The sequence below is a fragment of the Bicyclus anynana genome, chromosome 17 (assembly GCF_947172395.1).
Source record: "Bicyclus anynana chromosome 17, ilBicAnyn1.1, whole genome shotgun sequence".
NCBI classification, from domain to species: Eukaryota; Metazoa; Arthropoda; class Insecta; order Lepidoptera; family Nymphalidae; genus Bicyclus; species Bicyclus anynana.
Window position 1 is genome coordinate 6,317,440 of NC_069099.1, and position 23,598 is coordinate 6,341,037.

Here is a 23,598-nt window from a genome sequence, read left to right on the forward strand (position 1 = left end):
AAACGAGTAAAAAAAATCATCCCCATACATACATCATCCCCATGAGTACATACTCATGCTAAATTACAGCTTTCTAGTATTTATAGTCTCTAAGCTAAACCGCGGACGGACGAACGGACAGACGGGCATAGTGAAACTATAAGGCTTCCTTGTGGATTACGGAACCCTAAAGGTAGCATTCGGTTCTTGGCGACCGCAAACGGTGACCGCGACCCCCGACTGCGACCGGATCGTCCGACCCACTGCTTAATATGAATTTATATGGAACACTAAACAAATCCCGAGACCGTGTCGCACGACCGCCTTTGTTTAGTGCTCCATATAAATCCATAACTAAGCAGTGGGTCGTACGACCCGGTCGCGGTCGCGAGTCGCGGGCGCCAAAAACCGAATGCTACCCTAAAATGAAACCATCTCAGACGAATATGTATTTCGTCTGAGAATATAATTGATGTAGAATAGGTTTCGTGCGGCTAATCTCGTGCAGGATGTGTTGATAGTACGCTTAGGCCTTATTGGTCTGTCGTCTATGTTTAATCTACAAACAACTAAATTTATAATAATTTTAGTCTGTAGCATGGTTTGGTGCTCTGCTCTATGTTTGACGTTTGTCATTCACATTTCACAGATTATACAGCGAAGATTAAAGAAAATAGACGATGAAGTTAAAAACTTGAAACTTCGTGTAAACTTATTGATATTATAAGCACAAAGAACTCTAATTCTTAGGATTTGTGCCAGTTTATCTTTTAACATTTTCATTTTACTTATTCTAGGATATGGTGAACAAGTGTTTTATATGATTTTTGTCGAGATAGTGGTTCAAATATGAAAAAACAAATGATAAAAGATCCTAATTAACGACTTGTCATTCAATCATATGGTAGTAATTAATGATGTCAGTGTTTGTTTACTAATGACTATATTGATAAACATCTCGCGATGAACCTTCCTGGAACCGCTGGAGAGTCTTCGTGTAAGCGACAAGAAAATGGCGACGGCTCTGAGACTGAACGCCCACTGAAAAAGGCACGCTTCGCATGGGAAGTTAAAGGCAAATATCATTTGAGAAATGAATTGTCTCAGGGAAAACCGAAGCCGGAGGCGACGAAAGCCGGCTCCTCGTTGGAGCACGAAGCCAAATTGATCGGGAATACTGAACAAAATCTCGAAATTTTGGGTGATTATTTATTGAAGCAGGATTTCAATACTTTAGACTCGATCACTGATAGCAATGCCTTATTGCCAAGTACAAGCATATCCACTGAAAAAATCTCGTATCCTAGATATGTAAGCAGCTTTGAGAGTAGTAGGGGCAGAAGTGAAAGTGGCAGTAGCAATGTATGTGCGCCTATTGTGGCGAAATCAGTGGTTTATTCCAATAAGGATTCTGAAGACCAGTGTATAGCTAAATGGCAGGCAAGACAGGTAATGATTATGAATAAATGATAATGAATAATTTTTAATAAGCACTGCAAACAGAAAAAGAATTTTCACATTATGCCCTGTGAATAAAGAGCTTTTAACACATTTGTTGGTAGTAAAGTGTTGCTTATTTCACCAATTTCAATATCATAATGTATCTCATCTCACTTGTGTGTTTTTGTAATGTGAAATGCATGGATTTTTCAAGATAATCTATCTGAAAAGGAACCATACTTTTTAAAATCTAAGCAGAGTTTTTATGACAGAGAAGTGATCAACATTTTATAAATAACATTAAATTTGTGAAATAAAATATAATACATAAATATTTAATAAATTAATCTCTCTACAGCTCAGGCAAGTAATATTGCCTCTGCTGTAATTTTACACTTTCCACACTTCTATTGTAATGTATAAAATGTAACTTAACCAATTATTTAGACAAGCCTTTAATTTTTCCAGATGGCCAAATGTTTTGTTGACAACACAATTAACCGTGTTCTCGACAGCTGGATGATTGCACCCCTACCTGCTGAGATGGACAACAACTCCATGCATGGAGTCTTTGCACTGGATGCAGCAGAGTTCATTAACAACTTACCTGGTGATAACAGTATTGAAAACGAAGCTATACTCATGGCTATATCGGCACATGGTCTACAAAACAACTCAAGTTCCAGTAACGAAACAAATAATTTATCTCAGAGTTCAAGTAAACACTTATCAATATCTCCCCCTAGCAGTCCCCTACCGTCAGACGATGAAATAATTCAAAGCAATCCATGTAATACTGAGCAGAATCAAATCGATGAAAATTCCTCTAACGATTTTGATATGACCTGGTCATCGAATGATGTGAAACAAAATGATAACAGCAATTTGCCTGTATCATTTTATCCGGACACATCCAATTTTTCATATCAATATTTTAGTGAGTCGGATAACCCGAATAGTAGTAACACTGGGTACGATGGAGAGGAGAACTTAAACTCGAATGACAATAATCATTTTGATTTCTTAGATGCTGCTGTTTCCTTTGCTATACAATATAAAGGTTTGACATCATATGGGACAGATTATGGATAATTTCTAATAGACTAAGAGCCTCTACACCCTAGAAATCGTCATTTTATAAAAGCTGAAAGTTTTTCAGCTCATGCTCCTTACATAAGTATGGTAGCCAATTATGGAGTTTGGATTTTTTTTTTTCTCCTTTCTCTTATACTGTTACTCGGCAATCTGTCATTCGACATTGAGCCGTTTGTCTGTTGGTTAGAGGTTATGGGTCAGAGGGAGTAAGTCCATTAACAAATCTCCTATTATGCTGTATTCTAGCTATTTTTCTTGGCTAGATTTTGAACACTGTTGCGTTTCAGTCTGCAAAAAAGCAGGCTGCTGTCTCCTTCTAGATTGTTTGCCAAGTCATTGATATGCATTGCTAGTCGCTCCTGATATTTGATACTGTAGCACTGTATTTCCTGTCTGACTGTCTTAACATTAAGATCACTTTGGATATTCTTGTTACTTATGTATGGCGGGATGTTAAAAAGACAGTGGAGTTTGGACTGTGGAGGTTTTTGGAGGTAGCAGGTTTTAAGAATCCAGACCCTTAACCGTCTAAGTATAAAGTGTAATGTTTTTTTATGTTTTCTTCGGCATAATATGAGAAATTATGTTCCCAGTCGCCAGTCACTTAGCTTCGCGGCAAACCTTCGAAAAATACTATTTAATTTGAGACTTCAACAGTCTCTACAGAAGAGTTGCCATGAAGCCAAGTGTCTTGCGAATGGGGATATCATTTCTCATTTTATGCAGATAAAAATATAAAAAACATATACATAGGCGGTTGAGGGTCTGGATCCTTGAAACCAGGTATCTCCCAAAGCCACCACGGTCCAAACGCCATAATTGGTTTCGGTACTCATCTATTGTAGGAGCATGAGCTGACAAACTTTCAGCTTTTATAAAATGACGAAGGTCTGGCAGTTGCTGGCTCTTCATCTATAATATAGTTATTTCTATGATTTTAATTTTAAGTATGATTACTATATATAATTTTTGTAATGCAAATTAGTGGCTGATAATCAAGGAGCACTTGACTGTAAGTGATTACCGGCACCTGTGAATATCTCATACACGTAGGCCTGAGGTGCGCCACGAGATATCTCATTAAAAGAAAAAGACATACGTCGAACAATTATAGGGCATCGAAAATATTTCTCTTTCGTTTTCTCACAAAACAAATGAGAGAGTAATATTTTCGATTCCGCCGCTATTGGTCGATAATAAGTCTTTTTCTCTTCACGAGAGTCGTTGACGTTTTTAAGCCTACTGATTAGTTGTAAGATTAGCCATCCATATACATTGTAGGATTTTGAGAAATTCTTAATTTGGCCCTATCGACCTCTTAAAAAGTGGATGCACAATCAGAAACCAAAAAACATCCCCACTCAGTGAGTACCAAACACAACTTCTTGGCACTCAATTTAAGTATTCGTATTTGCAAATTCAACCTTAAACTCAATCTAATTAGGTATATTTTACTTTACCAATAATTCTAAAACTGTCAAAGCAAAATTGGTTTTTAAGTGAAATTTTCTACATGATTGTGCGTCCTTTTATTGTGAGAGGTTAATGTTTGGCTCTTTTATAACTGCAACTTTGTATATATTATGATTGTTACTCTTTAATGCCTCGATTACTTAAATGATTTAGCTGAAATTTGTATTGAAAATAGATTATATCCTAGATTAACACTCAAGTTGTCCCAAAAGAAACCATGGTTCCTGCAAGATTTGCGAGAAATTAATTGTAATGATGGTATATATGAACTCTTTCACGCAAAAACTAGTGACTGGATATAGCTGTTATTTGGACAAAAATTGTGGTAACCATAATTTTGCGTATGTCGGCATCAGCTGGTATAATAGATTTTTGTATTTATATATGTTCCACACATGTTTGTTATATAAATTATAATGCAGTAAAAAAACAGCTGGTTTTTTGTTAAGTTTGTGCTATAATTTTTTTTTTTTGGGATTTCACACATGCGGTTAATGACGACTTTCACAATTTACATTATAATAATGACCCTAATGTCCAGTACTTGGGAATATAATATGAAAGGGTGAAATATCCCAAAAAATGCAGGATTTCTAAAATAGTGGTAAATTTTAAATACACACTCCCAAAAAAAGAATTATAGGTCAAACTTAACTCCTGCATTAAGAAGTATTATGGGTACATTCTTCAAACGGAATCTTGAAAAAATATTTTTATTGTAGGTAGGTGTACTTTTTCTAGATAAATATTTTTTGTTTTAAAAACTTGTGTATGTAATTTTTGGTTCACACGTTAACTAGCTTTTGAGTTGACAGTTAAACAAGTTTTTTAAACAATAACTCAAATAATGCATGATTACATGATTTTTCCATGAACATACTTTTTGTGATATTATTTTTTTAATTATACTCTTAAATTGACTGTCAAATATAAGTAATTATAAAAAGTACAAATTATTATTATTATAAATTTTGGTATGAATGGTGGTTTATAGGTAGATACATTTACTGTTACTATTTTTTTTTCATATCCCGCACTATTACGAACGAAATTCCTAACAATCAATGCAACTGTAAATTAGAAGTGTCTATTTTGCAGATAAATATCAATGTTGTATAGATGTAAATTACTAGATTGTTAAATTTCCCATATGACGTCACGAATAGTTAAAATAATGGATATAGAGCCTATGCGGTTAACTTGACACCTCGCTCGAATGATGTTTGTTTGGTTGTGTTTGGTAGCCAAATGGTCTATTGACAGTTTGATACTGTTACTATCGCGTTAACGTAAACGCGAATTTCTAAGGAATTGAAACAGCGCCATCTAGTGGCACTGCTGCACAACTGTTCCAATTCCATATAAATTTGCGTTTACGTAAACGCGAATTTCTCAGGAATTGAAACAGCGCCATCTAGTGGCACTGCTGCACAACTGTTTCAATTCCATATAAATTTGCGTTTACGTCAACACGATAGTAACAGTATGAAAATATTGAAAACTCCAACTAGGAACACTGGTGTCAAGTTAATGCGCACGAGTTATAAGTTGGATTCTTGTAGACCTAGCATGCGACCAAACGACGTTTCTCGTGAATAGAAATAGACAAATGCCAACCAATAGCAGCGGAAATATAGCTTTCGTTGCGTTGGGACGAAAGATATGGAACTGGTACTACTTCTACTGGTTTATATTTTGTCTATTTCTCTTTACGATATATGTTAGTCGCAATTGACGTATTATACTTACTAAGAGTGCTGAATTCTTACAAAACGTACTTATACCAATTGGTCTATACATATTAATTTGTCTATTAAATCTAATTTCCTTTGCGCTTGTATATAACCAGAAGCTGTGTGTCTCGCTCTTTCATCATCGCGCTGTGATGCCCTGCCACCGCACATTTACGTTATCGCTGATATCTAAAATCTTGTATTGCGTAACGCACGATGTTCCAAAAAGTCATATAATGTGCTTGCTATTACTAATACTTGCCGTGATAGCCCAGTGGATATGACCTCTGCCTCCGATTTCGGAGGGTGTGGGTTCGAATCCGGTCTGGGGCGTGCACCTCCAACTTTTCAGTTGTGTGCATTTTAAGAAATTAAATATCACGTGTCTCAAACGCTAAAGGAAAACATCGTGAGGAAACCTGCATACCAGGGAATTTTCTTTCTTTCTCTTAATTCTCTGCGTGTGTGAAGTCTGCCAATCCGCATTGGGCCAGCGTGTGGACTATTGGCCTAACCCCTCTCATTCTGAGAGGAGACTCGAGCTCAGCAGTGAGCCGAATATGGGTTGATAATGATGATTAATAATACTTACTAATACTTTGTCATTAGAAAAACTGACTACTTCATACTTCTCCGGCGAACGCTCATAAATCATCACGCAATCTGATGAAATAAAATTTTCGTTTAGTTAAGCGTAAAGGTCAACACTGACTAGCTCCATACTGCACAATCTTTTGAATTCATCTAAATTCTGTGCTCTACTGCGGTAAATTATGTCGGTGATGACCTTAATATGAGCTCAGCCTTTTAAGTAGGGTTCAGTTTTTATTAACCAATTTTGTATTACAAATTAAGTTATGTGTTAAGTGAAATATTTTTATACACTACGACTGCTATGTCGAACTTTAATAGGTATTTAATTTTGTACTCGAATTTTATTTACTTTTAATGTAAAAGATATATTTTTTGCTGTTGTGCAATGTAAAATAGTTTAACAGAATTTAAAATATAAATGAATAATTTTGTTTGTAGTTATAAACGTTGTATGCGGAAGACATACTATGAGTAGATACTGTGAATAAAGTATGTATAATGTATATCCAACATATGTTTTTTTTTATTATTCGTCAGAACCCTTAACAAGAGATCTTCCTTCAAAAATTTGGCTGGTGGGAGGCTTTGGCCGTGGCTAGTTACCACCCTATCGGCAGAGATGTGCCGCCAAGCGATTTAGCGTTCCGGTACGATGTCGTATAGAAACCGAAAGGGGTGTGGATTTTCATCCTCCTCCTAACAAGTTAGCCCGCTTCCATCTTAGATTGCATCATAACTTACCATCAGGAGAGATTGTAGTCGAGGGCTAACTTGTAAAGAATAAAAAAAAAAAAATAGTTAACAATAAAAATGCATATATTTAAAATGAAAATAAACCTTGGCTCAGTTTGTGGGCTCTTCTCTGACCAAGGCGCATTTAGAACCCTCGTAACTTTAATTTTTATTCGACATTAATTACCACCAATAAATCATGACCAACCACCAACTTGACTTTTCAAAAGTGCTTGTTAACTAAGCCTAATTGAATAAATAATAAAATATTTAAAATAAGTTATTTTGTAAGTATAGAGTAGAAGGATGGTGACAAAATAAACAAAAATCCTCAATAACAATTTTATTATTGCTTGTTATTATTCACATAATACAAAATAAACTATGCACAAGTATAAGACCACTGATGTAATTCTATTTTTGAGTTTATAAAATATTCTGAAATACAAATTCTTGCATACACAACTGTATTGCTATGTGTACTGTGGGCCAAACAGGTTTATATACTTCATTTGAATAAGATTTTCAGGGACTATAAAAATATTTATAATGTTAAAAGTAAAAAAATATAATGTTCCAGACATAAAAATCATTATAATATCATATTTTACATTTTGATTATTTTTTCTATTATCTATAAATTCGCGATTAACCAAGCTTTAGGTATATTTAGACTGGTTAAATCAATTACATTTGTGCAGTGAACTTTGTCGTTTTCTTGTCCCAAAGAGCAAAGAAGTAGGTATAACTCTGCATAGGCCCAACGTACAATACACGTAAAAGGTGTGATCAATAGACATAGCAGCAGTCTCCCTTAAATAAATTGTGATGCTCTCAAGACAATGTTATTACATTACAATCATGGCCGCTTATTCTAGATAATCGATTTCTAATTTAATAAGTAACTGTACAATTTAGCATTATTCGTCGATTCGTTAAATATATGTACAAAAAGTTCTCTCATCAGCGAAATCACTAAGCGTTTACATCTAACTACAGTTAAAACATTCCCAAAAAAAATTCAAATAAAAAAAGTTGCCGAAAATTCACACATTCAGGCAGAATGGCTTCGCAACTCGTTTATTAAATTCACCCGTAACCATCAACATTTCATATATCTTGAGACTAAATTAGAAGTCTAAGAGCACCCGCTCACTTATAATTCTTACATATAGCAAGATAGATAGATAGTCATCATTAATTTACATTGTGGCACCACAAGCCCGGCAAATAGTGTAATTTTGAAAGCGAACTTTTGATTTTATTAATGCATCGATTTCCTATTAAAAAGTGGATGGATGCACAATCAGCGACCAAAAAAACTTCTTGGCACTCAATTCAAATAGTCGCATTTGCAAATTCTACCTTAAACTCAATCCTTAAGGTTGAATTTGCTCTGAATTTGGAATTTTATTGAATATTGTACTATATTTAAAGGCCTTTAGCTATTATTTTCTTTACCAATATTTCTTAAACTGTCAAAGCAAAATTGGCCAGTTTTTAAGTGAAATTTTCTACATGATTGTGCGTCCTTTTATTATAAGAGGTCAATGTATCAATGTAATAAAATGATGCTCTGGGTCTTTGTATTAATTATCAATTTCGAGTTTTTTGTCTCAATTTACTACATTTTTGAAAGATTATTTTGTTTCTATTTGCACTGATTGAAACATAATTTCAATGTAAAAACTGTTTACTAAATGCATTGGCGTAGCTACCGCGTATCAGCCGTATCAATGATACGGGGCCCTGGTACTTCAGGGGCCTCGTAGGTGTAAAAGCAAAAATTTGTAAAATTCCACGACCTCACTTAATTCTTTGCTTAAAGCGTATGCCCAAATGTTAAGTGATTGCCATTTAACTTTAAGCGAGCATTTTTGTTTCTTTTGTGACAAATCTTTACCCTTCATTAATTGGGCCTTCCAACTAATTTTGATACGGGGCTCCTACAAGGCACGCTACGCCACAGACTAAATGGGACTAGACACACAATACTAATAAAATGATATTTGGACCAGTTATGCGTGTGATTTTGGAGATCTCTGCTGTAATGATTCTTAAACTATCGACTCGTCGATGTCGTTCAGGGTGAACATGTTATTTTAAGTATATTAAACTAAGTCATGGTATTTGAATATAAATTAATAATTATTTAAATCTCATCTCGCTTCATTTCATAATAATTATCATGTCAATAAGTAAAATAAACGTTGCTATCAAAAACATCAATGTATATGGCATAGGCACTAGTTTGCTGCGTTTTTATCTTATTTAAAAAATCGGATACTTATTATTTTGTAAGTATTGGATCAATTCACTCGTCAAGTTAAAAATATACGAGAATACTTAAATAAATAAAAACAGTGAATATAACTGACCAAGTTTTAATTGTAAACATATAACTGATACTATGTATTTTTAAAAAATAAAAAAAAATTGTAGAAACTGGATTTAAATTAAGTAAAAGTAAATATGCTTCTGTCCACAAATCTCTTCATAATACACATAGCTCTGTTGTCACTCATTCATCGCAATGATAACTGAATATTATATTCATAATCAGTGGCGTAGCTAGGTAACCAAGGGCCCTGGTGCAAATGAAAAAATAGGGCCCACTACCATCTAAACTGGTTAGGTTTTATCAAGTAAATCATCAGCTCTTTTTCATTTTCGAAAGTTCAGTTCTATCACGATTTGATGATTGTTCGAAGGCCTCCTGAGCCCTGGTTAGCTACGCCATTGTTCATATATACAATAAGTCAGTTCCTCCATAAAGTATTCAATAACAATATTTGCAATTATTGGCAACAGGGCTATCTATATAAACAAAATAGTTGTAGTATAGGCATAGCTGGGCACCGTTAGTCAAATAGTTAACTTCGTTAATCGTTAATCCGCTACAAAAAAAGTTAGCTTCGTTAAACGTTAAAGCGTTACATTCCGGAAGAATTAACGCAAGTTAACGTTAATCGTTAATCCGTTAATATGACTGGTTAATATTGCATTTTTTTATCATTGTGTGAGATTGGAAATTTACCACTGGAAAAATAAAGGTGGGCACTGGGGAAAAGTGCCATAATTTGTTTTTAGTTGATTTTATCAATAATTTGAACATAAATAATTGATTTTATCAATAATTTGAACATAAATAAAAGTAATTTGTTGATTTATTTGAAAAAAAATCTTTAATAATTTCTTACTTTTCTAAACCTGTAAATCACGTCGCGCGGTAAATAGTAGGCATTGGATTAACGATTAACGGACTTCTGCATATTAACGGAAGTTAACGGGTCCGTTAACATTTTTAAAAGTTAACTTAAAAGTTAATCCGTTAATCAAAATGTTAACTTCGTTAATTAACGATTAACGGATTAACGAGTTAATGCCCAGCTATGAGTATAGGTAGTTAGTTGTAGTAGTATGGGTTAATAATATAATTAATAATATATTTAAGTAACAGATACAAAATGAAAAACATCACAACCGAGACTTAAATAATACAAATAATAAGTTTACATGTAAAAAATACGCAAGTTTATAAGCTGCTAGAAATTCAAAATGAATTTAATATTATTCAGAGGATGGCACAACACAGACGAAAGTTTCAATAAAATCTGCACAGAAATAAATGTGAAAGAGTCAATATAAACATTTAGTACATTAAATTATTACGCACTAAATTTACACAAACAAGTAATAAACATAATGTTCTTATTTTTTATGAAATAGTCAAGTTTTTCAATAGATCAAAACGAAGAACATCACTTCTCGGTAATTGTGTCAAGGTTTATACAATAAACTTTATTTACTAGATTAGAATCGAAATATTTTTTTTTTTGCATTTTAGATAATGAAGAAACTATTTATTTTTTTCAAAAATAGACTCCAGACAAAGATTCGTTGCGGTGACTGGGAATTCATAAAATAGCTGCAGATTCACTCGTGTAAGTCACAACCTTACTGGAGTCTACACTAATATAATCTCAATACATTATACTAAAGGTCGTCGCTGACTAACTCAGCACCGCACCAGCCGAACTTTACACAAAGGGGAATGCCCACCGACTAATAGAACTCCGGCCCTGGGAACCCATGTATACTCTCCTATAAAAGTATATGGCGATCATAATAAGATGTATGAATAGGTATCTCGTTAAATAATTGGCTAAATAAAAGTATGTTTCTTGAAGAAAAAAACATTGGTTTTTATTATCACTCTTTTTGCTCAAAAAGTTCACTGGTGAATCAAAGCTGCGAAGTAACACTTGAAACTGTATTTTTTTCGTATTATTTTTATCTGTTACCAACAAGTTTAACAAACAAGAAAACGAACAAATAAACCAATCGTAAGTCTTCAGAGATGTCTTAAGACTCTATTAAGGCTGTATGGTTAACAATCGTTGCTTGTTAGGGACAAATTAAAATTTCGCAAAAGGTTGTAGCAAACTTTTTTCTGATAAAGTTCTGATTTCTATATTAAAGTATAAGTATCAAGTTTTTTTTAGATAGAAGTAAATTGCCGGGTGGTTAGGGTAGGCTATGGACATTTCCTTTTCGGAACACTTTAAATAGTTCATAAAGAGATGAAGCGGTGCGGTGTGCTGTGCTGAAGCGGTGCGGAATAAGTCAGCGTCCTAAGTCCTATTGTATGTACACGCCTTATTTTTACATGCTTAATTTTTTTTTTATTAAAAATCTTCAAAAGTTTAAAAATTGACAAACACATTTTAACACTCTTATACTTAACAAAGCGTATGGATTCATCGTTATTTACATGTACTTTATAGATAACGCGAAATGTTACATGCAAACTAGGGCACCAAATAATAAGTACATTATTATCAGTAGTTATACGTAAGTATTTTATTTACATTATCCATATATGTATGTACTACCACTGCGTAAGGCCTTTTATATTTATAGAGCTTGATTCATTATATTTTATACAATATTGTACTTGACATTCAAAATTTTATCAAATGTTATTTTATTGCTGAGGAATAACTTGAAGTGTGAATCTCTTTAATATCCTTGTTTTGACACTCATCCACAAATATAACTATGTTTTGAGTTACAGTATGATAAATCATCTCAAAACTAGTGATGTATCATGTACGGACTGCATTAGGCTTATTTGTTTACAAAATTTTGATTTGACATTTGCAACAAATCAGGGCCCAGATTTTGATGACACAAGACAATTTTGTGACTTATAATGTACAAGAAAAGGAGCTTTTATGATCCTATAATAATAGGGTAAAACAATGAAATATGTTAGCAGATGAATCATTTTAACTCTATAAATTAATTATCTATCTTAAAATACGACTAGGCCTGTGGTAGTAGTTTTAACGCAATGGTATAAATTCTGTTACAATACTAATAATAATCTAAAAAGAATATTTTTCAATTACTCTAGATAAAAGTACATATGCAACAAAATTGGTACCATTGAGACAAAAAATACACTTATTTTCTGAAATAATTAATATTTATTGCGATTTAAATAAAGTAGGCCCTTAACTACTTTTTGCTCTGACAAATTTACTTATAAAAAAAAACAAATTTAAGTGTGCACTATTGAAGTATTTGACTGTTTAATTATTATTTGTCATATAAAAAAATAAATTTTTGAGGGTAGGTCAACAATAAAATTTATAATGACATTATTAACATATTCGAGAGGACAGGGCCTACATTTAATTAAGTTATACTGGAAATTATGTCGACAATATTCTTACGATTCACATTTATTATAAGGCGGAAGTTTAGACTTAGATTATTCTAGAATATTATATTTACAATATGCACAACGAATGAAGCGACACACAGGCCCAAGGTTATATTGCTTGTTCCAGAATATGTTATTACTAGCACAGCTGCACAGCTGTTTTCACGACATTTAAAAAGTGTTAATATTATCATACATATTTCACATAATAATTTTATTCAGGGACTTTTCCCAACCCTAGTCTTTGTGCATTAAAAACCTTTAAGTGATAATAAAAATGTATAAAACTTAACTTGTTACATTATTCAAGTACATTTTAATCGTTATTACGAGTACATTCATTGTCATCTTTTTTTCGATATTAAGTTTCTAAAAAAAATACGTGACTGTTTATTCCTTTTGAATTCATATATATTCCGGGATGGTTTTTCTTCCTAAAAGTATGTATGAAAATGTTACATTATTTTCAAAATATCAAATGCAAGCAATGTTTTAGATTACCTGTCTACTATATTTTAGTTTATTAATTTCATTTTCTTTAACATGTTACGGCCACGATTTAAAAGACTAGGGCATAGGATTTGACACTTCTTAACATACAACAAAATGGACATTCTGTTGTTGTACTCCTAATGAAAAATTACATTAAATTGCCTTAAGCATAAAGAGACTTTTAATCCTTTCTATATTATGTATAATATAAAATTAAATTCATAATTTTTTTACACAATCAATGTCCCAAATTTCATTATTAATATTATGTTTAATGTTCTAAATGTATCACATTTTAATTTAGTTGTAAAACCAGTTATGCCAGAGATCAGTAATTGCAAAGTGACGTGACGTCACGTTTTGACACTTACTCGTAATGTGATACAAGATTTGATACATTGCAAATTGTTTTTTTTTTCTTCCCTAAATCAGAACCGATACCGCAGAAATCTAAGGGTGTATTCAAATCAGCCGCCACTCACGACTATAGAGTAAAGTTCGGCTGCTCAGAGATTGCGTTTCTGACACCTGTCAACCTTTTTATATTTGTTATTTCATTATTAATAATTTATATTGTTTATAAATTATTAATAATGAAATAATAATAATGAAAACATATAAATTAATTGTTGATAACTTTAGTACAAAATTAATACATTTATTATAAGTTGGCATAATTATTCAATTTTTAATGTTATTACTTGTAAGGTTAATAAAAAAATACTCACTGACAGAGCTTGTGTTATATCTGTGAAACAAAAGACTTGATGTCACACATAAAAGTGACTTTGATATTTATTTTCTCATCAAAAATGGCATTCATTCATATAAAAATACACAGCAGTCGTGCACAGAATATGGCAGCTAATTTGAGAACCCCGAAAGATTTTTGTCAACACTAAAAAAAATCTTAATTCATGTTAAAAATAAATAGAAAACAGACTAGTTACTGACTGTCTGCAATTACAAAATGTTTGACCGCTCGTGAATTGCAAATTCAATTACATTTCGAGTTTACACATTTCTACATCACTCATCTTATTTACCCATGAGATCTATATTAGGTCCACCACATCTTGTTGCTATTTCAGTTACGCACATACGCTAAAATTACTATTAAAGTAAGACTTCTTGAAAACTTGCAGAGCCGCTTTTAAGTCCGGCCGCTCAGAGTTTGCCTTTCTGACAGGTCATGCGAATAGGATAAACATATTTCATTACAATTGCCTCGTTTTTTTGTCTCTCTCATGTAGCATTGCCCACCTCTCAGAAACGCAATCTTTCCTTTCATGCAACCGGTTCTACAATATAGCAGAAAATGAACGAAAAACAGTTTATGCTAAAAATAACAAAAGATACATTTAAGTTGCTCTTATCACGCTCTTTTCATCTTGCCCCCTAATATTCAGATTTCATCTATTCACAGTACACCTCTGCGTTTGGGTCACAGAAATTGATATGTGTTTGGTACACAACAACAACACACAACAATATAATATTGTACAACTTAATTGGTTCAGTAGATACGGGGAAAACAGACAGACATCCGAATGTGCATGAGTGATATTTCACGAGTTTCGTTAAACAAAAAACTCCACTTCTTTTTGAAGTTGATGATTAAAAAGTATCAAATTTGAATGACGAGCTGTCGTCGTGCGTGCGTTGTAGATGAGTGGTGACCTTTAGTTTGACAGATTCAATTATTAAATAAAATAATTTCAATAAAGTCTATGATGTAGTGAAATAAATACTTGTGATGGGTGTAGATGTCCAGTTATACAACGCTGAGCAGGAGGGACAGCATGGCGCATCGCTATGGTTTGAACTTTACCAGCGGTATGTTCTTAGATTGTAGGCATTTGTCACACACCCACTCAGCATACACTTCAGCAGTTAGTAACTGGAACGCAGGTTCCGTTAGTCCAGTGCACCCTCTGAAATTTTGAATTTAGTATGTTACCTATTATTTTTTTCAAAATTAGCATATAGCCTGTGGTATATAGCATATACTACAGGCTATATGCTAAGCTTAGTATGGGTACTAAGATAGCATATTTTATCATAAAAAAAGTCACTGGAAAACATCAATTACACAAAAATTTTCCAGTTATGGGAATTGAACCCACGTCAGTTTAGTTTAGTCAGCAAAGAGGTTTACAGTGCCCTGTGGTCATCAAAATTAAAAAAAAAAATATGGTTACAGTCAGGATAGTCCAGAAACGTTGAATTAAAGCTATGAGGCATCTAAACATGCCTTAAACCAAACCCACAACAGGGTTTATTTTATTTATTACCATTTTACAATATTATTTAAAAATCTTTTTCATTGTTTTTCTAATCCTTCATATAAGATAATATTTCTCTATACCCTTGTATTTAATAATACCCTTAAATCCCTAGGCAAATAACTATTGTCTACTAAAGAATATAAATCTTTATCTTTCAAGTTGTCTGTAATTTACAAGATGGAGGGCCTGTGTTCAATCCTTATCTGGGAACTTATTATACGAGTGAAACCTTATGGAACAGCTTTTTTTATAAGAGAGTCAGGTAAATATTAATAAAAAAACTAACAAGGGCAATAAATAACCCTTGAAACACTTTCTCAGTAATAAGGTGATTGAGCCGCTATGTCACTTAATATGTTCAAGAACTGTTTGGATAAATAAACAAGTAGCTCAACCAATACAGGCGCATCAGCAAAATCTGTTTAGTCTATAATATAATAATCTAGAAGATATATTTCTCTGTAAGTCTGTTTTCTGCCATCTTTAAAATGACTTGATTCAATAACAATTATTACTTACCAAATAGATTTGAATTTGTTTATTTTGCAGATCAGTCATTGAAATGGGCAGGCAGTTTTAAGGCTATTTAAAACTGCCTGGGTATTTCTATTCAAAACAAAAGCTATATTATTTTCACTGGTAATACAGAAGGTCACAGTATACATAAATAAGTTATTTGTGGTATAAAAATAAATACATAAAATAACAATAAAATCTTACCTGTGAAACCAAAAGTTGCATCCAGACTCACACAGAATGGCTTGATCATTATCATGGACCTCCTTGTGACAAACTCCACATGGGTATATTGGAGGCGCATTTGGGTTCTGGGGGTTGAAAACCATGGGTTGGTCTGGGGGATACACTTTGCCTGCACTCACTGGCATTGGTTTAGGTCCAAACATACCCATACTTTGTCCCATAGGGCCGACTCCCTGTCCTCCTGGTCCTCCCATGGACATCCCACTCATTCCAGCCAGGGGGCCACAATTACCCATATTACCAGGCCCAGGACCCATCCCCATGGAACCACTGCCACCCATTCCCATAGGCCCACCATGACCCATATGATTTCCGGAATATGGTGGTCCAGGTCCCATTGAAGTCATAGGACCATTACCTCCCATGGGACCACTTCCCATACCTGATCCCATAGGACTGCCATGTCTCATCCCGCCACAATGCCCTGGACCCATTCCTCCACTTTGCATTTGACTTGGTGACATTATAGAACTATTCGGCCCCATAGATCCATTTGAACAGCTTGGGCCCATAGGTCCATTCATGCGAGGGACATTCATTCCTGGCCCACCTCCTCCCATTGGTCCATTTATTGGCCCATTCATTGACCCAGCACCCAAAGGACTGTGCATTGGGGGACCCATTGGACTGTTACTCATGTGACTGCCTGCCATTGAACTCATATTCATTGGACTGCCCATTGGTCCTGATGACATTGGTGATCCCATTGGCATAGAATTCATTGGACTCATAGGACTGCCCATTGACCTTGACGTGGGGCCCATCCCTGGACCCATGTTGTGGTTACTCATACCCATACTCGGGCCGCCCATTGGTGACATGCCACCCATGTGACCCATCGGACTCATATTTCCCATGGGACTTATTCCACCTCTTGGTGGCATTTGCTGGCTCATAGGGCTCATCGAATGAGGTAGAGGGCTCATGTGCCTCATAGGAGGTCCACCCATACTGTGCCCCATTGGACCCATCATGCCCATAGGCCCGTTCTGACTCATCATAGGACCATTCTGACTCATCATTGGCCCGTTATGTGATATAGTTGATGGTGAATCATCAAAAGGGTTAGAAGCAACTATTGTATCTCCATACCCTGTTAAAGGTGGTGGCAATAAATCTTGTGCGGTAGGTGGTGGCTGTGGTGTTATTGCATTGTTTGCGTTTGATGTTTTTCTCCTCTTTTTTGGATTGCTGGGCGCCGGTGCTGGTGGCGTGGGAGTGTCCATCGGCGGCTTGAAGTCCGGGGGGCCGAGCCCTGGCCCGGGCAGCCTGTACGACGGCATACCCGCCAGATTGTGACTCATCTTGATATAATTCTCAGCCAGCTCTAACATCCATTATGAAGAAGTTTAACTCTAAAACGACTACTTTAGACAACATATTCACACATAAGGCACCGCATTGTCACGAGAAAGCGCAATAACGTGCCGGAAGACTGGTTGTGTCTATTTCTGTAACAAAAAAAATACTACATTATTTAACATCATTTCCTGCACATACTTCACACATCAAATATTTAACGAAGCCGTCGATTATTATGTTGTGTTTACAAATAGTACCTGCAGGCGCCAATGGTTACGTTACGGAGTAGAGTAAGAATAGATATACAGGTAACCTGCTCATTATAAATGCATAAAAACCCTCCACTAGTACATAAACTGTTCACTAATAATCACTATGCACAAGATAAACGGGAAATAAAAATATAAAACTCACAGCATTATCAATTTAGCATCGGAATTACTGATTATTTTTTGTCCTCATCAAGACTCCAAGGCAGGCGTGCAACATATGACAAAATACCAAAAATAAACCACTTCTTAACTCCAGTTCTCGCTATTCACTGAAGGTGTTCAGGTAGAGTATTGTTTTAACACACATGAAGTACACTTATAGTATGAAATACCAGTCAATTGAATGCATTTTTATTTACGACTCACGATATTCCAAACAACACACGCCACATTCACGATGTATTTTTATCAGAAAATTGCCGCTAGGGGTCGTCTTTTACTTTTTTTTTATTAAATAAATAGACAAAGATGATAAACTAATAATCAGTTTAACAAATTTTTGATTAACTTAAAAAAATATTTGTTATAATATTTTTTATTATTAAATAGATATCCATTAATAAGCTTCCATTTATTTACAGCTAACGTCATTTATTAGGCATCAGAGAAATTACTTTTATTTCTGGACGTTGATATCTTTCGTTTCCATAGACGAAAAACTTACATCACTCACTTCTGCCTCACTTGTCAATTGTCATTTCATTTGTCAGAATTTTAAAATACAAACGTCAAATTTATAGGTTATAAAATTAAAAATAGTAAACATTAAATATTTTAATTTATCTAAAAGCGATGGCTTTAAATAGACTATTCGCAAGTTTAGCTATAGGAGTAACCCCGAGTGTAATTAGTAGAAAAACTGTACAAGTAACCGCTGTCAGATATGCGAGTATGCCCAAGCCTGTGAAACCCAAACCTGGTTATGGTATAAGTTATAGAAGAATTGTTCATTTCCCTGAAGAATATACAGTAAAACCGCTAGAAGTTACTAATCTTGCAGGACGAGATCCTGTTACAGGTAACCCATTTAATTTCAGTAAAAATATAATGTAAATTGTACCTACAACTCTGGAGCCTCACATCACCCCAAGAATCATCTCTGGTTCTTTACACAAAGTTGTTGGACTGGATATCCTAAATACTTAATAAGAACTGGAAGAACTGTTTACTTCTTTTGTTTGTTTACTTTTTCTTAAAAACTCAATTAGTGTCGCCGCACACAGGCCACACGCGACAGCCACAAACGCCGCTACAAAAAGCAAGAAGGGGCCACAAACGTAGCGGAAGCGCGCGACAGCCACTTGTGGCCGGTGGTCGACACTTGTGGTTGGTGGCTGCTACTTTTTTAACCCATACATGCAGTATCTATATCGCGTAAGTGGCGTGTTGCGGCGTTTTAAAGTTTAGTGGCCCGTGCGGGCCATTAGAAGCGAGCAGCGACGATTGTAGCGTGTGGTGGCCATAAGCGTCAACCATGTTATCCACATGGACTAACCATATATTATCCACATGGACCTAGCCTATGCAAAACAGCAGCGTTCAGTTCTGCTGTTTTGACCCATTATAATGATAGATGTTTTTATGCTGTATCTACAAATTATATTAAGATGACTACTATCTATAGTATCCAGCTAATACAATAGAGATTTACAATGTTGTACTATTTCTCCAAAAATGGAAATATATACATACTTTTGTATAGCTTGGCAAGTGACACCCCCATGATATGCGGGCTACGGAGGGAAAGACTGTGTGGGTGTGAAATTGTGCGTGCGGAGAAGTGAGGTGCATCAGTCGTGGGTTTTTCATTCATCGCTACATGACCTCAGCCTGAGCGGATCATCGGGAGTGTTATGAATAAATTTGCCAAGCTATATCTGTCTTCATTGTCTGATGTTAACTTTTAAACTTTTAATTTTTACATAACTTCAGGGAGAGTTGTAGCAAAAGGCATTGGTGGAGGGATCAAACACAAGTACCACTGGATCTCTTGGGTGAGAGATGGGCCCACAGAGGGTCCACCACAGGAGGAAAAAGTAATACAGGTATATAATGTTTGATAGATTTTTATCTACATGAATTGGTACATACCTCCTCCTATTATCTATACTCATATTACAAATAGAAAATATTTGATTGTTTGTTTGTTTGCATTAAATAGGCTCTAAAATTACTAAGTCTATCTGATAAAATTCTTTAGCTTAAAGCTACACTATCTCTGAGTGCTAAATGCTATATTTTATCCCCATATTCCTAGAGGAATGGGAACCACACAGGTGAAACCGAAGAAGTTACCCCGTTTTTACAGCAATACTACTGTGAGGGCTGTATTAAAGAGGTCGGACGGACGAATGATGGAGGAATTCGTGGGCGTCTGCTAGTATTTAAATAAAAATTTACAATTGTTTCAGATAATAGAATGTGGTTGTAGAACGTCTCATGTAGCTTTAGTGGCTGTGGGCGATCAACTCAAATATATTCTGGCCACTGAAAATATGAAAGCTGGTGATATAATTAAGACTTCCCGTCATCTGCCTAGAATACCAGGTACAACATTAAATTTGTTAAACATTAAATATTGATGTTAAATAATGATAATGCATCAATTATTATTTAATTGTATTGTGGTAGCCTACTATTGTATAAGTAAATAATAACACAAAAACAAGGTATATATTTTTCTTTGTACTAAATAGGTCATTGCAACTTGAAACTTACATAACTTTTACCCTAGGATCCGTGAAACATTTTTACAATTTTCGATGAGTAGCTTCATCTTGGTGAGACGCTCTACTTTTTCATTTAGTTTTTCATTTGTTTCTGGTAGCTAACTGGGGGTAATAAAAATTTCTGAGCGTCGGAACGAGATAATGTACTACGCAATTTGTAGGACATTGTGGCTGTTTTGTATAACTATTAATTATGCAACAGTAAAAAACAACTGGTTAGTAATAAGTTCTAATAACCTTGTTATTGATACAATTTGGGAGGAGAAGAGTATGTCAAAAGTTGTTTTAGCCAAGTGGCACGTCGATTGTCTTTCTACAATCGCTAACGCTTCGAAAACTAGAAAAATGTATGGAAATGACAGATCTTGATCACGTGACCTGTCGATAGCAAATGTCATTCCCATACATCTTTCTAATTTTCGAAGCGTTAGCGATCTTAGAAAGAGAATCGACGTGCAACTTGGCTAGGAGGGCATTTGTTTTCTATAAAACTTATTTTCGTTTCATTTTATAAAATGCGCTTTAGTTTCAAAAACCCCTATTCAGCAACAATTTCGTAAACTACTATCTTAGTACCCATAACACAAGCTACTCTGTATGCTTACTTTGGGGCTAGATAGTGATGTGTATTGTTTAAGTATATTTATTTATTTATTGTACTATTAAATATATGTTTTTTTTACAGTTAGAGCAAATGAAGGTGACGCATATGTGTTGGGCGCACTGCCGCTTGGCACAATTGTACACTGTATCGAAAAAACGCCAGGTATCTTAACTTGTAATTCTTTTAATCTTGGGGCCAGCTTCACCACCTGAAAAGTTTTGGATTGCTTGTTCACAAGTTTTATCTTTGTCATTTATCAGGTTGTGAAACAGGCCCCTAGTATTATATACTTATTCCAGTGCAAGTCTCATTAAAATCGGCTTAGTTGTCCTATGATTACTCCGGACAAATAAACATACAAAATTTTTATAGTTGACTATAAAAACTAACATAAAAAAATACTTGACGCACGGAAATTACTATATATATAATACTAGCGGACGCCCGCGACTTCGGCGCGTGGAAATCAATGTAAACTTTCAACATTTCAACATTTTAGGGGTTGAATTTTAAAAATTCTTGAATCACATTATATTTCGTATTTTTTATGATGTATGAACAAATTTTAAAACTGTAAAAATGCAGGACTTTCCATACAAACTTACAACCCCGTTTTGCTCCAAGGTCCCATTACTATTATACCAAAATTCATCTTGATCGGTTCAGCCGTTTAATCGTGAAAAGGTAACAGACAGACAGACTTACTTTTTTATAATATTAGGTATAGATTTTTGTATTTTTTTTTTTTTAAATATGAATTTGTTTATGTTCGAGGTGCGGGCGGGTTGTACATACACGCGGCTGGCACGCAGGGCACCATACTGCGCAGGCAGAACGATCGCATCGTGGTGCAGATGCCGTCCAAGAGGCTGTTCAGTTTCGACGAACGGTGTATGGCTGTTGTTGGTATGTTATATGCAACTGCTTCATTGGTTCTATGGTTAGCTGGATAATGAGGTCCAAGGCACAGAAAAAATAATAATATTACAAACGACGAACGATAACACAGGGGCGAGGCATGTCGCGCAGCGTGTGCAAAGACGTCCGATCCGAGCGGCGACACTCGTCTGTTTAAGTCACCCCAGGGAGACGCGACTATGTACCTGTACGTTTGCGCTAAAACACGGAGTGCGCCAGGCCTGTCCAAGTTTAAATTATGGGTCAGGGCAATAAAAAAAATCTAACCGACTCGCAAAAATACCCTAAAAATTGAAAAATAACATTGTATTTGCTGCCTCCTGATCATTGAAGGCGGTGCCAAGCCAGTGGTGTATTAATTTAAGGCGTTTCTGAAAGAACCACGGGAAAGAACCGTCTGGAAATCCTAAAACTTTATGATTTAAACGGCTTGAGTACCGCCTTCTCCTTCTTGGACATTATCAGTAACATTTGATCGTTAGAAGCGTTAAATATTATTACCTCAAGCCCGCCATCACGCATGGCGCTGTTTCAATTCCTTAGAAAGAAGATGGTCCATTTCAGGTCCACTCTTGTTTCCCGTATACTAATTTTTTTTTTAAATAATAGAGTTTTATTAAAATCTAAGTAAGTAAAAAAAACTAAAACCCAAGTTTTTGAGTTATATCAAGATGGCGCCCATACAGCAACTATGACATGACAATTGACAGCAAACGTCAAATCTACTATTGCATTGAAAACGTCATCAATCCGCAATTATTACCCACATAAGTGTTTCATTTCTTGGGAGATAATTAATATTATATCTAAAGAATTAAAGTAAGTTGTAGATTTGTATAATCAAAAATAATTTAAAAAAATATTTTCTTTTATTTTCGCCAGGGTACAATGACTGATCCTGGGCTCCATACAATTTTGGACCATCTCCTTTTGCGTTTACGTTTACGCGATCATCGAAGTAGTTATGAAAACATTAAAAACCCCTAGGCACTCTGAAAAACACTTTATTCACCATCTTTCCTAACTGACTGACATTGATGTTATACTATATTAAAAAAAAAATACTTTCTTCAATCATTCTCAGGTCGTCTTTCAAATGTGGATCACGGAGACACACCGATAGGTTCCCCCCAACGCAACCGGTGGTTAGGCAACCGGCCCAGGTCGGGGCTGTGGAAGAGGAAGGACGGCAGACACGGACGCAAAATCCGACCGCCCAAGCCTGTCAAGGAAATACAAGCTCGCACCAACTTCCCGCTACCGGCAGTCGTTATGAAAATGAACCCATAGATGATATTAGTAAATAAATTATTCTGTAGATTTATTTGTCGTTTTATTTCAAAACTAGTTATAGTACACGTGAAACTTTTAGTCATCTAACATTGCATTACACCGAACTATGCAGCTTATAAACCTACTGGGGTTTATTTGAATCAATAGCATAACGGTGAATA

General features: G+C 34.9%; 3 protein-coding genes across 3 annotated transcripts; 2 read left to right on the forward strand and 1 right to left on the reverse strand.

Moving 5' to 3' along the window:
• The first annotated feature begins 631 nt into the window (after positions 1-631).
• On the forward strand, positions 632-6,824 carry LOC112052442 (uncharacterized). The gene is made up of 2 exons (XM_024091523.2): positions 632-1,428; positions 1,888-6,824. Exons 1-2 carry the CDS (start codon positions 943-945, stop codon positions 2,509-2,511), a joined length of 1,110 nt encoding a protein of 369 aa, XP_023947291.1. The 5' UTR covers positions 632-942; the 3' UTR covers positions 2,512-6,824.
• A 552-nt stretch (positions 6,825-7,376) lies between these two features.
• On the reverse strand, positions 7,377-18,317 carry LOC112052452 (protein pygopus). The gene is made up of 3 exons (XM_024091538.2): positions 18,036-18,317; positions 16,278-17,770; positions 7,377-15,203 (listed from the first exon to the last, which is right to left on the reverse strand). The coding sequence occupies exons 2-3, from the start codon at positions 17,651-17,653 to the stop codon at positions 15,083-15,085; spliced, it is 1,497 nt and encodes a 498-aa protein (XP_023947306.1). The 5' UTR covers positions 17,654-17,770; positions 18,036-18,317; the 3' UTR covers positions 7,377-15,082.
• Positions 18,318-18,588: 271 nt separating this feature from the next.
• LOC112052446 (39S ribosomal protein L2, mitochondrial) lies at positions 18,589-23,468 on the forward strand. Its single transcript, XM_024091530.2, has 6 exons — positions 18,589-18,911; positions 19,826-19,938; positions 20,305-20,440; positions 21,308-21,388; positions 22,001-22,132; positions 23,229-23,468. Exons 1-6 carry the CDS (start codon positions 18,686-18,688, stop codon positions 23,432-23,434), a joined length of 894 nt encoding a protein of 297 aa, XP_023947298.2. The 5' UTR covers positions 18,589-18,685; the 3' UTR covers positions 23,435-23,468.
• The last annotated feature ends 130 nt before the right edge of the window (positions 23,469-23,598 follow it).

Bases quoted from the DNA above. Each gene is read 5' to 3' on its own strand.
- LOC112052452 (XM_024091538.2), bottom strand. From the start codon at position 17,653: ATGTTAGAGCTGGCTGAGAATTATATCAAGATGAGTCACAATCTGGCG. The intron at 15,204-16,277 runs GTAAGATTTTAT...TCAAAATTTCAG, and splicing joins TGCAACTTTTGGTTTCACAG to AGGGTGCACTGGACTAACGG.
- LOC112052442 (XM_024091523.2), top strand. From the start codon at position 943: ATGAACCTTCCTGGAACCGCTGGAGAGTCTTCGTGTAAGCGACAAGAA. The intron at 1,429-1,887 runs GTAATGATTATG...TAATTTTTCCAG, and splicing joins CTAAATGGCAGGCAAGACAG to ATGGCCAAATGTTTTGTTGA.
- LOC112052446 (XM_024091530.2), top strand. From the start codon at position 18,686: ATGGCTTTAAATAGACTATTCGCAAGTTTAGCTATAGGAGTAACCCCG. The intron at 19,939-20,304 runs GTATATAATGTT...CAATTGTTTCAG, and splicing joins AGGAGGAAAAAGTAATACAG to ATAATAGAATGTGGTTGTAG. The intron at 20,441-21,307 runs GTACAACATTAA...TTTTTTTTACAG, and splicing joins TCATCTGCCTAGAATACCAG to TTAGAGCAAATGAAGGTGAC.